The following is a 16,264-nucleotide window of genomic DNA, read 5'->3' as shown; positions in this document are numbered from 1 at the left end:
AATCCACTACATACATATGTATACATACGACGGACAATCCGCTACATACATATGTATACATACAATGGACAATCCGCTACATACATATGTATACATACAATGGACAATCCACTACATACATATGTATACATACAATGGACAATCCGCTACATACATATGTATATATACAATGGACAATCCACTACATACATATGTATACATACAATGGACAATCCGCTACATACATATGTATATATATACAATGGACAATCCACTACATACATATGTATATATACAATGGACAATCACTACATACATATGTATATATACAATGGACAATCACTACATTTATATGTATATATACAATGGACAATCACTACATACATATGTATATATACAATGGACAATCCACTACATACATATGTATATATACAATGGACAATCCACTACATACAATGGACAATCCACTACATACATATGTATACATACAATGGACAATCCACTACATACATATGTATACATACAATGGACAATCCGCTACATACATATGTATATATATACAATGGACAATCCACTACATACATATGTATACATACGACGGACAATCCACTACATACATATGTATACATACAATGGACAATCCACTACATACATATGTATACATACAATGGACAATCCGCTACATACATATGTATATATATACAATGGACAATCCACTACATACATATGTATACATACGACGGACAATCCGCTACATACATATGTATACATACAATGGACAATCCGCTACATACATATGTATACATACAATGGACAATCCACTACATACATATGTATACATACAATGGACAATCCACTACATACATATGTATACATACAATGGACAATCCGCTACATACATATGTATATATATACAATGGACAATCCACTACATACATATGTATACATACGACGGACAATCCACTACATACATATGTATATATACAATGGACAATCCACTACATACATATGTATATATACAATGGACAATCCGCTACATACATATGTATATATACAATGGACAATCCGCTACATACATATGTATACATACAATGGACAATCCGCTACATACATATGTATACATACAATGGACAATCCACTACATACATATGTATATATACAATGGACAATCCACTACATACAATGGACAATCCACTACATACATATGTATATATACAATGGACAATCCACTACATACATATGTATACATACAATGGACAATCCACTACATACATATGTATATATACAATGGACATTAAAATTGTGAATGTAAACTGTATGAAAATGAATTTGGAAAAGAAAATGTGAAAATGAAAATAACCAGAAGTGAATTCAAAGCTGTATACAATAGTAAAAAAAAACATGCAGTCTAGCTGTCAATTTATGTACTTTCATGTGATAGGAAAAGTACTTTTACATGCACTTAGAAAATTTGAAATTCACCCTCTAGATACCAAATTTCTATATCCTGTAAAACAGTGGAGAAATTAATTTTGGTATTTATGTTGCATGTCCAAATATTACTATACAACCAATATATACATCAACATGGCTTGATTTGCCCCTCAAAATCAGCAATTGTTTTTGTTTCAACGTGGAACTGGAATTATGACGTCATACACATAACATTTTGCTGCAGTTGTCAGTATTTAGGCATAAAATGGCTATTTCCGCACAGTTTTTCTTATAGAAAACATCGAGTGCAGACTTGGACAAAGTTTACAATTATATCACACACTTATCCCTACACATCATAGAAAAATTCTGTCTGTCCAAAGCTGCACCTTATGTTCTCTGAAAGAAAGAAAAAGATCCCAGAAATTAGCATTTTAACTCATTTTATGTAAAAGTGAAGTATTGCATTACTTTTGATGCTAACCGTAAATATCAGAGACAAATCATATGAAACTGTAATGGAAATAACAACGACAATCTAAAGCTTTAAAAAATTTTGTTTATGGAAGCCCAGAAAGGTTTTTATCATACATACATGTAATCCTTTAAATCCAATAACCTCAACTAGTCGACAGTAAATAATAAACAATTAAACCAGGAAAGTGACTCCAATGAACATGCTTATTTTTCTCAAACTACAAAAAATGTGACCTTGTGAAAATAAGTCATTCTTCAGTTGATGAATTTAAAACTTCAACAATCCCTAGAATTGTTACTGTGTGTTTTTGTACTGTACGTGCTTTAACTTTCAGTTCAACTACCACATCTACCCAGAGGTTGGGACTGTAGGGTTCTTGTCTAGGGAGCAGACTTCGCCCACTATATTATCACCATCTTAGATGTTTTGTCTAAGCACATCTATTGTTTTATCAAGTTTTACTTGAAAAGTCTTGTATACATAGTGACATAGAATTAATCCAATGCAGTCTGAGAAAACATTGTGCTTAACACATGCACCTCAAAACAAATTCAACATGTCATCACATCAAAAGAAAAGCGTTTTTTTAAAAACAAAATATAATTTATTACATATCACAACAGATTGTACAATGCACATAGAAGAAAGTCAACAGCTGCACTTTGTAAAAAGTATTACGCCAAAAATAAACAAACACGCCTTGGTGTATTCAAGCATAGTGATAATAAGTAATCAATATCATTTAGGCCCAAATTAGAATTTTGCTTTGTTTCCCTTTTGAATGATTCAGCAAATTGCCCCAACTTGAATTTTATTTCTCAGGAACCTTTCTTTTTCTAACCATACTCTTTCTAGGAATTTCATCTTAAGCTAGCTAACTCAAATTTAAGAGTATGCACCAGCTAAAAATTTGGTTATAATGAAGATCAATATATTTGCCCCTGTCCCTAAATGAATACTTTGTCCGTATCTATCCAAAGTCAAAAAGGTGGTTTGTAAAAGGGAAATCAACAATACTATAATGTAGGCCTTATAAATAGAATTATATAAATCTCATCAGTAAACGAATAATGCTATTATTGTTTAGTATACATGTACACGGTACTGGTATGCAGAAATATTTTTAAAATGAGTAAACAAATTAGATTCATAATTTGCCACTCATGAAGCCAAATTTTGGGTTTTTCCATCAAATTAAGAGCCTACACTGAAATATTTCATATTGTTAAATCACACTACCAGCTGATAGCATACACATTCCATCCTGTTATTATAGCATACATATTCCATCCAGTTATTATTTGCCTCATACTAAAATATGTAATGTTTTCTCTGATTATTGAGTTTTTAAAAAAGTGCTGATACATGTTATAACTATACAAGTGTAAAACATATTGCAAGGTTTTATTCACATCACATATATTAGTTACATGTAGCAGTACACTTGAGTTTGGCTAGCTTACTATGTATGTGTGACACAATACAAGACGCCTAAGGGCCACAGTGCTCATCTGAGTTATAACATCTTTTCTCAATTAGTATCTTGCACATCATATTAAATACTTTATGTAAAACAGGGTTTGACACTAAGGCACGTCCGACCGACCGAGTCTACTAGATGATAGTTCCGGTCGGGTAAAGTGTCGATTTACTAGTCCGACTGGTCTAGTTGACAAAATAAACAAGAGACTTTACTATAAACAATAAGATATTTTATTCTTAACTAAGAAAATCACTGTGAAGAGTTAACAAGCAACTTTGAACCGCATGATGACATAATCTCTATTTTTAGTTCTAATAAATAGTCATTGTCGGAAGTGATGTTTTACGAAATTTAGTCGATGTTAATGTGTGTAAAGTTATGTTGCGGATAAATAGATATTAACTGAATTTATTTTCATTTGAAAAAAAAACAACCCAGTTTATTTTAATTGAAGATAAGAAAGCGTCTATAAAATTAATGAATTACATCGTAAACAGCCATTTTTTCGGTGTTGACACATGTGCGGAAATGTCTCTATATTCAAATACGACTTTTCGTCCTCAAGGAAAGATGTCCCGAGAGATTCAGAAAAAAGGAATAGGTTGGGAAGAAACAAAGCAGGGCTTATGAAATAGAAATTTTAAAAAAAGTGGTTGAGGGCATTTTATTCTAATAAATTGACTAAAGAATTTCTGTGCCAGGTAGAATTTAAAGAAACAGAAAATGCATTTGAAAATAAAAGCATCAAATTGAATGATGAGACTAAAGATTTTTTTGAGACAATACGTTATAGTTGAAACTTAATGTTTGTCATTCTAATTAAGTATCTAAATATGGAGAAACAATCAGGGGTTTTTTTCCTGGAAAGTTGGTCAGGGCTAGTGGATGTAAGGTCAGGTGTAGTAAAAATCATTTGAAGTAGTCCAACTGGTCTAGTGCTCAAAAAAGTAAATGTCAAACCCTGTAAAAATTGGATTCAAATAAAAGTACTGCAAATATGTTATGCATATTGCTTTTACATTAGATTGTCACATTTTGGTCTTTTAAAGAAATATACCAACCAATCAGAAGCTATGACAGCCATGTTTGAATTCCAATTGCTCCAGAACAAATAACACATCTTTGAATGAAATCACTATAAAAATATGTTTGAGGTCGATAGTTAGTAAAAAATCGATTTGAAAAGTTTACATTACAAAGATAGATGAAGAGACTTGATATCTCTGATATCTGCTGACTGCTCTCTGTGGTACTAAATTCAATTATTCTAAAACTTTGTTCTGACATTATAAAAAGATAGGAAAGAGAGCAGATACATAGAATAAGAATCAACAACTTAAGCAAGTCTAATAGATGAAGGACAATCTTTGATCAGAAACCCCATGTGAGCCTTAATTTGGATTAGGTGAGCTAAAAGCAACACTTAGCGACTCCATCCGGTCTCCACCATCTTGAGGATTTGTTTGGTGCTTGTTGTTTGTTTTTGTTTGGGGTTTTTTTTTGGGGGGGGGGGGGGGGGATGGTTTACAGTTGAGGTCCATGATTTTGAAAATTCATCTACATTGACTGATGCAGTGTTTACATAATTTGTAGAATTTAGTGTCAAGTTTCCATTGGCATCCATGCACAGATTTCATTAGTTAATATCGTTCTGGTGTTACCTTAGTAAAACCTTATAGGTTCCTTCATCTGTCAATAACAAAAGGGTTATACACAATAGAAATCAGCAAAACAATGGGCCATGCCTTTCATCTTACATGCAAAACAACATTATTGACATTGATATTACATGATGTACTAGTGGATCAGGGTCACAAAAAGAATCATGTCAAATGGCAATCAAAAGAATGCTATTAAAGGTGTTTTCAGCTCAACATAAAAACTGCACTACACTGACATTTCTTCAAACATGATAATTGCATTTCAAATTGTTTCAGTAATTGCAGGTAATAAAAGTACATTGAAAATCTATGGGGGATTTTTGATTCAAAATTATGAAGTTCTCATTTGCAGATTTCAGTCTAAGTTGACCAGACGTCGACTCATCAGTATAAACCCATAATGGAAGCCAATTGACAGAATTGCAAATACCGATCTTTTGGCATGGTGATAAAACTGACTATAGCCAAACTTCAGAGCACCCTACCCTGTGTTTTATAGAATCACCCAAACTTTCCCTGTGATCTCTTCAGAGTTTATAAGATGGGATATACTTACTTTAGCTTTGATTTCCTTGGCACACTGCTCATTAGAACATTTCTCTGCTAACTCCGCTGCTGTCAGCCCTTGGTTGTCAGTGATATCTGGACTACAGTGGTTCTCTAATAAAATTCTCACAACCTGCAAAGTTAATTACAGATATTCACTGATTAACACCATTATAACTAATTACTAATGCTTATGTACTTAGTGAAGGATATCACACCTTTCCACTTGCAGAATGAACTTTCCTTAATCAGCTAATCAATTCTATTTCTGGAAGTGAATTCTTTTTCACTGAATGCATTGTCATGTCTATCTCATCTTAAGTATTACCTGAACTCAAAGGTAAGATATTACCTGTAAACTGAAGGTAAGAGAAACAATTAAAGTTCTGAGAAAATTTAATCCATTTCACATGTGAATTGTGAAACCTTGAGCGGATAGCAACATCTCTAGATGCTGAAGAGAAAACTACTTCAGTTAATGAAATCCACAAAATTACAGGGAGTCGGATGATGCAAACCTCTCCAGCTAAATAATTCAATAAGAAATCCACAACTGGTCCCTTTTCTACCACTACTGTGATCCTTTGAGTGGTAACAGATGTCAGGAGATATTTTGGAGACTATCAATAATTACATAGTCAGTGACAATGACAGATAACTGAAATTCTAATAATTAGCAAACATCCCCTGGTTGTCTCATCACTAAGAATGGCCGCAATTATACTGCAATTAAAATCTATGGCAACAGGTAGTCCATGCTCCAGGTAGGTAGAGCTAAAAATACACATTAGACCACAGGAACATTTTATTGATTTTTAACTTCATGAACAGATGCAAAATAAATGTAAACCTGAATCAACAATTCTTCATTTCTTCGAAAGACAAAATAAAGCTTGAAATTTTCCCAAATGAAAAAAACAACCCAATTCTAGACAAACAAATTCCAAAAGATTTGCATGGAAAGCAGAGAAGTACTCTCTCAATAGATGGCCATGATCTTACACAGTAAATAACTGTCAATAATAAAATGTCCATGTCAGTATAGGAATGTGTTGTAACTAAGCATGTGTTTGTTTTGGAAAAAAGTTTGCTGGGTTTTTTTAATTTGAAATTTTGGGAAAGTTTAAAGCATATTTCATACATTTCAATTGCTGACATAGAGAAAATGGTAGCAAAGCCATAACTTCTGATTTAACAGCACCCCTAATTGGAGCTATCCATATGGGAATGATATCCACATGGGGCACATTCAAACTTAACTTTTTCCCAGCTCTCAAAAATTGAAAGTGCTCTAAATTATACCCCCTCCCCTTGATGTACTGCATGGTATGGAGGAGAAAGCATGAGCAGGAACAAACAAAGACATTATGAACGCTACTTTGTGCATTGAGAGAAAAGATGTAGAAAATATTCTTCATGTACATCACTCCTCATTTACATACATGGATATCACAAATGGACATGACAAACACTATGCTCTGGCCATATTCAAATAGGGGGAAAAAAAATCCTCATCAACTGCTTTGAAACTGAGCTACCACCAAATAGCAAATAGCAAGGTAAAGGTCACAGGGAAGGTCAAGGTAAAAAAAAAAACAATGTCACAGTTGAATAGTTACCACTAATATGTGTCAGTGTAAGAGTTAACATAAAAATATTGTCATTAGTTGCTTTGAAACTGAGCTAAACACCAAATAGGGGGAAAAGAGGTCAAGATCAAAGGAAATGTCAAGGTCAAAAGTATTGATGCAGTTGAATAGATGTCATCAATATGTATCACCATTAAAGGTTTGATAAAAATATCTTAAAGAGTTCCTTTGAAACTGAGCTAAACATAAAGTGTGACGAAAGGACGGAAGACAGACACTACATGCCCCGGCCATATTCATTTTGCATAAAAAGTTGTGCTATATCAGGATCAGAGAGATATATTCACGCTTAATACAATAATTTTCAACCACAATAACAACATACTTGTTTAAATTTCTTATTTCCTGCAATCCTGATCCCGCACTGTAATGTGTGGTTAAAATGAAAGTAGGGATTTCAGAATACCCCCCACGTATAAGTCATGAAGAAAATAACAGGTTATTTTGCAAAGAGGTGTAACCTAGGTAACGTCTAGCTACGTGTTCCGTTCATTTGAATTTGCATTTATTTAGCTAGGATGACTGTTATAGAATTAATACAGGTTGAGTTGAATATTCTAGCTACTAAAGAAATATTGGGCAATTACTATCTAGCAAGAAGATGGTATGAACTTGTTCAGATAAGAAATTTCTGCCCAAGCCCTCCTCTTTTCATTCTTATTCTCTGAAACGAAGAGACAAGTCATCCAAGTGGGGTAGTGAAATGATGTACCACCATACATTTATAACTGAGACAAAATTCATATATCTAAATATCTGAAATACCACAATTTGCTGACATCTTTACCAGTGATTTTAGTGTCTAAAAGATAGTGCCTTGTAAATCTATAAAAAAAAAAAAAAAAAAAAGACCAAGCCCCCCCCCCCCCCTTTGCACCAAAAAAACATAGTCGCCCCCTCGCTTATTTCACCTACTTCTACTACAATTATTGAGAACCCCATATTCACAACATAAATTACCTTATATGGCTTTACATCCTTAATCAACAGTCAATATCCATTAAGCTTCCAATGTTTCCAAAAACATAACCAAACAGACTGCAGGTGCAATTTGTAAAATATTTCACGATATCTCTCTACAGGTATCAATGCACTGTTTATCAAGGGTGTGTACCCTACTGCCCACTCAAATGATGAAACCAATCATCAAAAATATAGGGAAAATATAGAATCTACCTGACAAAACACAAATGTATTAGAAAAATCTACCTTTTTCAAGATCACTTGAAAACCAATACTGACTGAAAGAAATATCACCTAGAGGTAGTTCACTGTTGTAGCTTTAACAGCCGATGAAGAGGGTGTTGTCACATCCTCAGGAAGCAGGTGCAATGTTAATACAGTGTGGCTGTTATCTAGCATAACTAAGACCCAGTCGCCATTGGATTTGAAAACTATGATAACCTGTCATTGGGGGACATGCTATCTAGATTCTACACAAATGGCATAATAGTCATGCAGGCCTGAGGTGTTAGATGATAAATAGGAATATATCCAAAGATTATTACCTGACGCTTTTGGCATCAGGTCTCTTGTTCCTCATAATAAGTTCAATGGTCTCTGTTATCTTTAAGAATATTTCAGAATGTCAGAGATAAATTTTTGATATGTGTTTGTTAGTATTGATTGTTTTTTCCTAAAGTCAACTTAATTAGTTTTCAGGTAATGATAACATGCAGGTGTAAATGGAAGTGGTCCCTCTCTCCCTCCTTCAAATTTCAGCCCCAAATTGGCCTTAAAAATCATTAGACACAGTCAGACACACAGACATGCACAAACTAAACTCAAACATAACCTCTGTGAGGCAGTAACAGACACACAGACAGAAATGTACAAACTAAACTCAAACATAACCTCTGTGAGGCAGTAACAGACACACAGACAGAAATGTACAAACTAAACTCAAACATAACCTCTGTGAGGCAGTAACAGACACACAGACAGAAATGTACAAACTAAACTCAAACATAACCTCTGTGTGGCAGTAACAGACACACAGACAGAAATGTACAAACTAAACCCAAATAAGTGACTAATTGGTAAAAATTCTATTTCATTTCTCTATCATTCTCATCGCTGAGGTCCAAGTAACCTTAAATCTAAATTATTGTTTCTTAAATTTCAAATTTCAACACACAAGATTGATTTGAATGTCACAATATTAACTTGAAAAACCATTTAAAGATTATATATACATGTAGTACCTTTAGGTGTCCTACTTCTGCTGCATTATGGAGAGGGCTGCCTCCAAGATTATCTAGGGTGATCTTAGCCCCTCCCTCTGTCAACAACCATCTAACAACCTCAGTGTGACCCATGCTTGTTGCATAATGAAGAGGGGAAGCTCCATCAAAGTCTCGTTCATTGACATTGCATCTCTGTTCGGAAATCTGTACAAAAAAAGTATTGTCGTATATCTGGATTTATCTGAAGGGTTATAATATGTAGTTACTAATTACCTCTGGGGGAACATTCAAATTGGATCATACTGTAAATGAGGGGTGTAGTGAAATACCAATATACCAGTATCAATACAAAGCAGTATTTAGCTGTCCAGGGATAGCCAACACAAGAGTTTGATTTGATGGAGAAAGTTAACTTAAAAAAAATATATCATTCAGTTTAGAATAATTAATCAAGGTTAATTTTAATGTTTTCTGTGGAAAATTCAATACAATATACATGTAAATGTTGATTGATATTTTCCGCCACACTCAAAAATATAAATAAATACAATATATAGAATATTGGTAGTATATACATTGAAAATTTGGCCAATATACACACAGCCCTAATAAAATACATATATATTACATACTATAGATTCATTAATTAAAAGCAAACTATTATTTATATTCATGATAGTTTGCAAGCATCTTCACTTACAAAATCAGAAGACTGACTTTTATTTGTATTGAATTTAGTCCTTCAGAGTACACCTTTTACATTTTCATACACTGATGCTGAATAAAAGTTTTAGCAAATCAAGTGCTTGCATAATTATATAAGAAATAACATACTAATATTCAAAACCATATTCATGTGAACTTCTAAAATCTTTGTATCAAAGGTAATGGATCAGATGAATTTCAAATCCCTGTTACATTGATATCCATCGATTTATCTTTTAATAATAAGCTGTTACATTGATATCCATTGATTTATCTTTTAATAAGCTGTTGGTCAAGTTGTTGTTTTCCATCAGTCTGAAATTTGCAAGGTCTCTCAAATTCTTTAATAATTTACCAGCTCAGTTTAATATTACAGTACCCCAATATTGAAAGGTATTAAACAACAATTTATGTTAATGTATTCCATTCCGGGTTATTTTTAATGTATAATATTTTGAAAAGTGTGAAAATCATGGAAAATATACCATGAGAGCACCTAATTTTTAAGACTTTTCTATGATAAAAATCATGCAAAGTTTATTATAGAATCAAATTGAAATTGAAATTTAAACAAGGCCTAGTACACTGCAAGTCTTCTTTTTTACTATTTAGAGTGATCTGCCCCTGATTGTAGAATGCAATTAACAGCCAAGAGGAATGAATGTCATGTGTCAACAGTGTCATCTGATAATACTTCTGTAAAGTGTTCCAATCCCATTGGAAATGAAAAATTTAATCTTACTCAGTGCTCAATGTAGAGAAATCAAGTCTCCCAAACAGTTACAATAATTTTTATTTTGGTTGTATCGTTTTTCTTCAGTGTAAATGACATGTCATTCTTACAACGGGATGCTGGGAAACAATTACATATCAAAGTGAAAAAGCCCTATCTTTAAAATAACTTGTAAAAAAGCATATTAAATGTTTTAATTTGAGCCGTTTTTTATAAGACACAAACTAGCCAGCTAGGTTGAAGAACTTGAAGTATCTGCCTAGCTGAATTAAGGAGGAGTATCATATTGTAATATATGAGAGAGGAGAAAATCTTTGGCTGGACTGGGAATCGAACCTGGGACCCCTGCATTACTAGTCAGGTGCTCTAACCACTGAGCTATCCAGGCCGATATCCACAGTCCGTACAGCCCTAATTACTACATTCCTCCCTCCTTAATTTGTCTTCACCCTCGAAGACACACACAACCCAGGTTCTTTTCGCCCCTGGCAGGACAACCTGCCAATCCAGGGGTGGTCAACGGCACCAAATGTAGTATATATAGGAGAGAGGAGAAATTCTTTAGCTGGACCAGGAATCGAACCCGGGATCCCTGCGGTCTTCACACTTGAAGACATCAACCCAGGGTCTTAATCCCCTGGCAGTTCCAGGGGCTGGTCTACGGCACCAAATGTAACAGGAAGGGAGAAAATGCAACGGACCTGATTGGGATTAAGACCCTGGGTTGATGTATTCAAGTGTGAAGACATTTAAGGAGTGAGGAGTATAGCGGTCAGCAGAGTTCGATCGCCGGTGGCCAGTTGGCTCAGTAGGTAGAGCACCTGACTAGACATTCAGGGGGCCTGGGTTCGAATCCCAGTCTGGTCCATTGTATTTTCTCCCTTCCCGTTGCATTTGGTGCCGTTGACCACCCCTGGAATTGCAGGTTGTCCTGCCAGGGACGAAAAGAACCTGGGTTGTGTGTGTGTCTTCGAGGGCAAAGACAAATTAAGGAGGGAGGAATTTAGTAATTAGGGCTAGATGGACTGTGGATAATGGCCTGGATAGCTCAGTGGTTAGAGCACCTGACTAGTAATGCAGGGGTCTCGGGTTAGATTCCCGGTCCAGCCAAAGATTTTCTCCTCTATCCTATACTACAATATCATCACATTTTTTGCAAACGGAAATACACCATGGATACAAAAATAATTTCAGTTTTATAGTAATGACCCTTGCAACTCAAAAAGTTCAAAAGCACTGTTCAGAAATAAATTCTTTAGTTTTTAAGCTTTCAAAGTTTCTCCATCTGTCTGTATTAGCATGTTAGCAATCAGAAGAATAGGCATTTGATTCTGGCTAATGTTGAAACATTTTGCTCAACTATTCTACACTAAAACTAAAAAATTTTGCTACATGAGACAAAAACCACAACATACAACTATAAGCTACCACAAAACAAATGTCAATGTATGACAGCTTCTGAAAGTTTTGCTCCAAAAGAACAGACTGTGAAAAGGTGAAATACAAGGATTTTTTTCAAATATAATGTGCAGGGGTGTGCAATTAAAAACAAATTAACTACTAGTCCAAGATCATCAGTTACTAGCCCATGAATATAACAAAATGCCTGAAAATGGTGTTGATATATTAATGCACGTTAAAATATAAATATTTTTTATTATTAAACAATTTGTTTGACATCTTCTGGCCAAGTGGTGAACAATTCAGTTTAGTCATAATCATATGGAATTTAATATTTTCTACATGGATTGTAAACAACCTTCAAGTTCAGAAAAGTTATAAATTTTACATGGATTTCACAATATTTCTCTTCATCAAAGTTCAAGTAATGTGATGTTGTCCACTGTATCTGTCTAGCTAAAAAAAATTGTTAAATGAAAAGAAAAAGGTACAGATAATGAACATTGATAAAAAATCCTTTCAAAAATACAAAATTCAGGACAGACCAAACAGCGAAACACAGACTCCTGGAAACATTGATACTTCTCCATTTTGTCACTGAACTGATAATTGCCATCAATGCACAATGTGTTAAAACAGATTGAAGATCTTGACTTGGTAATAAAGTTAATTCATACATAAAGTCGGACAACATAATATTAAAATTTGTACAATGAATGTGTATACTTTCGCTTTAGATCTACTAGGCCCAACACCAACGAGCTAACACAACATTGATTTTTGCTTGCCCAACCTTTAAAATTGGCAGCCCCGGGCGTCTGTAATTGTACACCCCTGATGTGTAATGAATGGTATTACTTTTACTCACCAAAAATTTCACACAATCCAGATGTCCACTTTGGGTTGCAGCATGTAGACAAGACATGCCATCATATGCATTGATTTTAATAGTGCCACCTTTCTGAACAAGCAACCTTAGGACTCCTAATTGTCCACTCTGTGCAGCAATGTATATTGGGGTTGCTCCATTCATCATCTGCATGTTAACAGTCCTATAACATATTGATTGAAAGAAAGATTATGCTAGAAAATGGGATTGTATGTAGCTGCAGAACTGTAGCTCTCTGGGACAAAAATGTCCCAATTTCCCCCCAGAGTTACAGTTCTGCAGCTAGATTGCATGCTGATGTGTTTTTATCACTTTGATCATATCAGAGTTTTATCCAGCATTTAGTTGTTACTACCCATTTTATATTTAAGGGGAATTTTTGAGAATGTATTCATGAGCTTCCAGGGGATGAGAATGGGGGACATCCATGGAATACAACATCCACAGATTATAACAGATTACTCATTTTATCTATATTGTAAGTCTGACAATTGTAGAAAATGATAGAATAATAAAAAAATTATTTTTGTTGAAAATTCTTATACAATTTTGTGAAGTTTCTACAAATAAAGGGGATTTTTTTATCTGTGGAAGGGGAAATATCTATTTGTTGCCAAGGGGAAAAGGTACCGTTTACCGGTAGTAAAAACCTAGATAAATCCCTGCATACAGAATAATAATAATTATGTGTAATGATATTCATAATTGCTAAACTCCGACCTTAAAGTAAAATTTGTCAACATGGTTTTATGGCCATCATTTTAAAAATGATTTGGGGTCATTAAATCAATCAATCACTAAAATTTGTATTGTAGATAATTCAGAAGAAAGGTATTCCTTATGCATTTGTTGGAAACTTATCTAGAATGTTCTTTTATCTGAAATGATTTGCATGATTAATTGCTCAGGCCAAAATAAAAATATTGTTTGTTTCCCCTCGCCCGACCGAGTCTGAAAATTCACACCGACCCATAAGTTTTTATTACGCCATTCTGGTGAAGTTTTTTTTTTAAATTTTAAGAAATATTCAAGGTCGTTTCTGGTGCAGATCAGTATTTTATAATGACAAAAATTTTCTATATCTTCTTTGGTTTCAATCCAAAATTAAAAAATAATAATACGAATACAGGAGGTGTTCTGGTCCGAAATCTAGAAATTTCGCCGCCTCCAGCTGGAGGCGGCATTCTCTGGCTGATTTCAAATACTTACAAGCCGAATTCAATTTTAAGCTCATAACTAATCAATAAAACGATTCTTCTTGTACTTACTAATATCAATTTTATGGGTTCTTTCATCACATAAACAGTCTCTTGAAAACATTTTATCAAACTGTCGAGCTTTGTTTTGAGTCACGAGACTCATTTGCTCAAATGGCAGTGAAAATTTGGTTGACTACAATTGTTGGCTTCTGTTTAATATCGAATTTTGGATTGATATTTTCTTTTAATCGATATTAATAAGTACAAGAATCATGATTGTTTTATTGATTAGTTACAAGTGAGTTTAACATTGAATTCGGCTCGCAATTCGGACTAGTGATCTGCAAGATCGAGATGGAGAATTGTTGTCTATACGAGGAGCGAGGAAACAAGAGAATTCGGGGCATCCAGTGTGCAAGTTGTGTTCTTCAGATGGGGAAAGTGTTGATATTTCGGATGGATGCGATATTTTTGACAGTCAATCAGAAGCATTCTCAATTTAACTTATTTCTGAACTAATGCTATATTTACAAACTGGAAAACACCTAATTATATGCACATGTGTAACTCAGCTCTGATTGGTTGATGTCAGCATCCATTTTGTTTGATCGGCAAAATCAAGTCCCGTTGAAACGTTTTCTGGTAAACTAGATCTACCGATATCATTTAAAAATATAATTAAAATCACTATCATATATAAATTAAGATAATGTGCAAAAAACAAAAGCATAAAATGTCAGTGAACCATAAATAAAAGACAGCAACCGAGTTTACCAATTTTATAACACCATGTGTCCAAAACTAACACCATTGTCCATAGTTGCAACATTCTCCCTAACTTTATTTAAGTGTTAGTATGTGGTATAAATAGCAGAGCAAATTCTGATGAAACCCAATGTTCGTCGAATCAACCAATATGTATACATGTAGTCCAATGCCTAAGTTTGGTGGTTAGATAATGAGCATTTCCAAAATACATGAAGTACTGTCTGAAATATCGACACCTTTCCTAATTGCAAAACGTGGCAATCAAAGCAGAATTTACGCGAGAACTGACTATACGAGTTTGATGAGGAAACATGGATGATGTGCTTCATGACATTTGGTATCGGGCATTGTTAATGGTTATAGGAATTTCATAATAAATAAAATTCTGCTAGCTAAAAAAAAAAACTTTTTACCTACCTACCGACCTTCCTCTGAAATTTAGGGTCGGGAGAGGGGAAACAAACATATTTTTAAATGTGGCCTCAGAATAAATCATAGATCTGCTATAATGATTAATAGCACATGTATTACACACCTTGGAGACTCTTTCAATAGAATTTGAACTGTTTCAGTGCTACCACCAGATGCAGCAAAATGAAGAGGAAGAGCGCCACTTGCTGCTTTTATTGACGTCAAGTTACCCTGAGTATTATCAAGAATCCATTCCACCACAGAAGCATGTCCATATCTAGCTGCCAAATGCAATATAGTCGCCCCAGTACCATCTTGGTCATCCTCAGACAAAGGAGGATTTGAGTGTTTCAGTAACCACTGTAGAGTAGCCAGTTTCCCTGAAGCTGCAGCATCGTGAGCTGGTGTTGAGCCTACCACCGATCTCTTGTGGTGGTTGAACTGTCTAGTCAAGACAAGGTACTCTATGATATCCACCCGACCCGCCCTTGATGCGTAATGACAACAATTCGCCCCTTGTTCGTCCACTAACTTGTCTGTGAGCTGTTCGGGTTTTAAAGTTGTCAGAAACGAAAGATTTCCTTCTGTAGCTGCATTGAATACTTGACTTGTCACCATTATTTCAAAAGACCTCCTACGTCCTGCCTACATTACTCACGGGCTAGGGCTCGATTTCGCTATTCGTCGTCTGCAACCGGAAGTGTACTCATATGGAATAGAATATAATAGAACGAAGAAAATG

The 16,264-nt window shown here is 34.4% G+C and overlaps 1 protein-coding gene across 1 annotated transcript in view; it reads right to left on the bottom strand.

Moving 5' to 3' along the window:
- LOC125673763 (espin-like) overlaps window positions 1–16,249 on the bottom strand; it is a 28,371-nt gene extending 12,122 nt beyond the window's left edge. Inside the window, exons 1-4 of the mRNA XM_048910565.2 lie at window positions 15,647–16,249; window positions 13,124–13,307; window positions 9,435–9,620; window positions 5,592–5,714 (exon numbers count right to left, since the gene is read on the bottom strand). Coding sequence (XP_048766522.2) covers window positions 5,592–5,714; window positions 9,435–9,620; window positions 13,124–13,307; window positions 15,647–16,140 — 987 coding nt within the window. The 5' untranslated portion in view covers window positions 16,141–16,249. The remainder of the gene's footprint in view (window positions 1–5,591; window positions 5,715–9,434; window positions 9,621–13,123; window positions 13,308–15,646) is intronic.
- Between the last annotated feature and the right edge of the window lie 15 nt (window positions 16,250–16,264).

This window comes from Ostrea edulis, chromosome 1 (assembly GCF_947568905.1).
Source record: "Ostrea edulis chromosome 1, xbOstEdul1.1, whole genome shotgun sequence".
In the NCBI taxonomy this organism is placed as follows: domain Eukaryota; kingdom Metazoa; phylum Mollusca; class Bivalvia; order Ostreida; family Ostreidae; genus Ostrea; species Ostrea edulis.
This window is presented reverse-complemented; position numbering and strand designations above follow the sequence as displayed.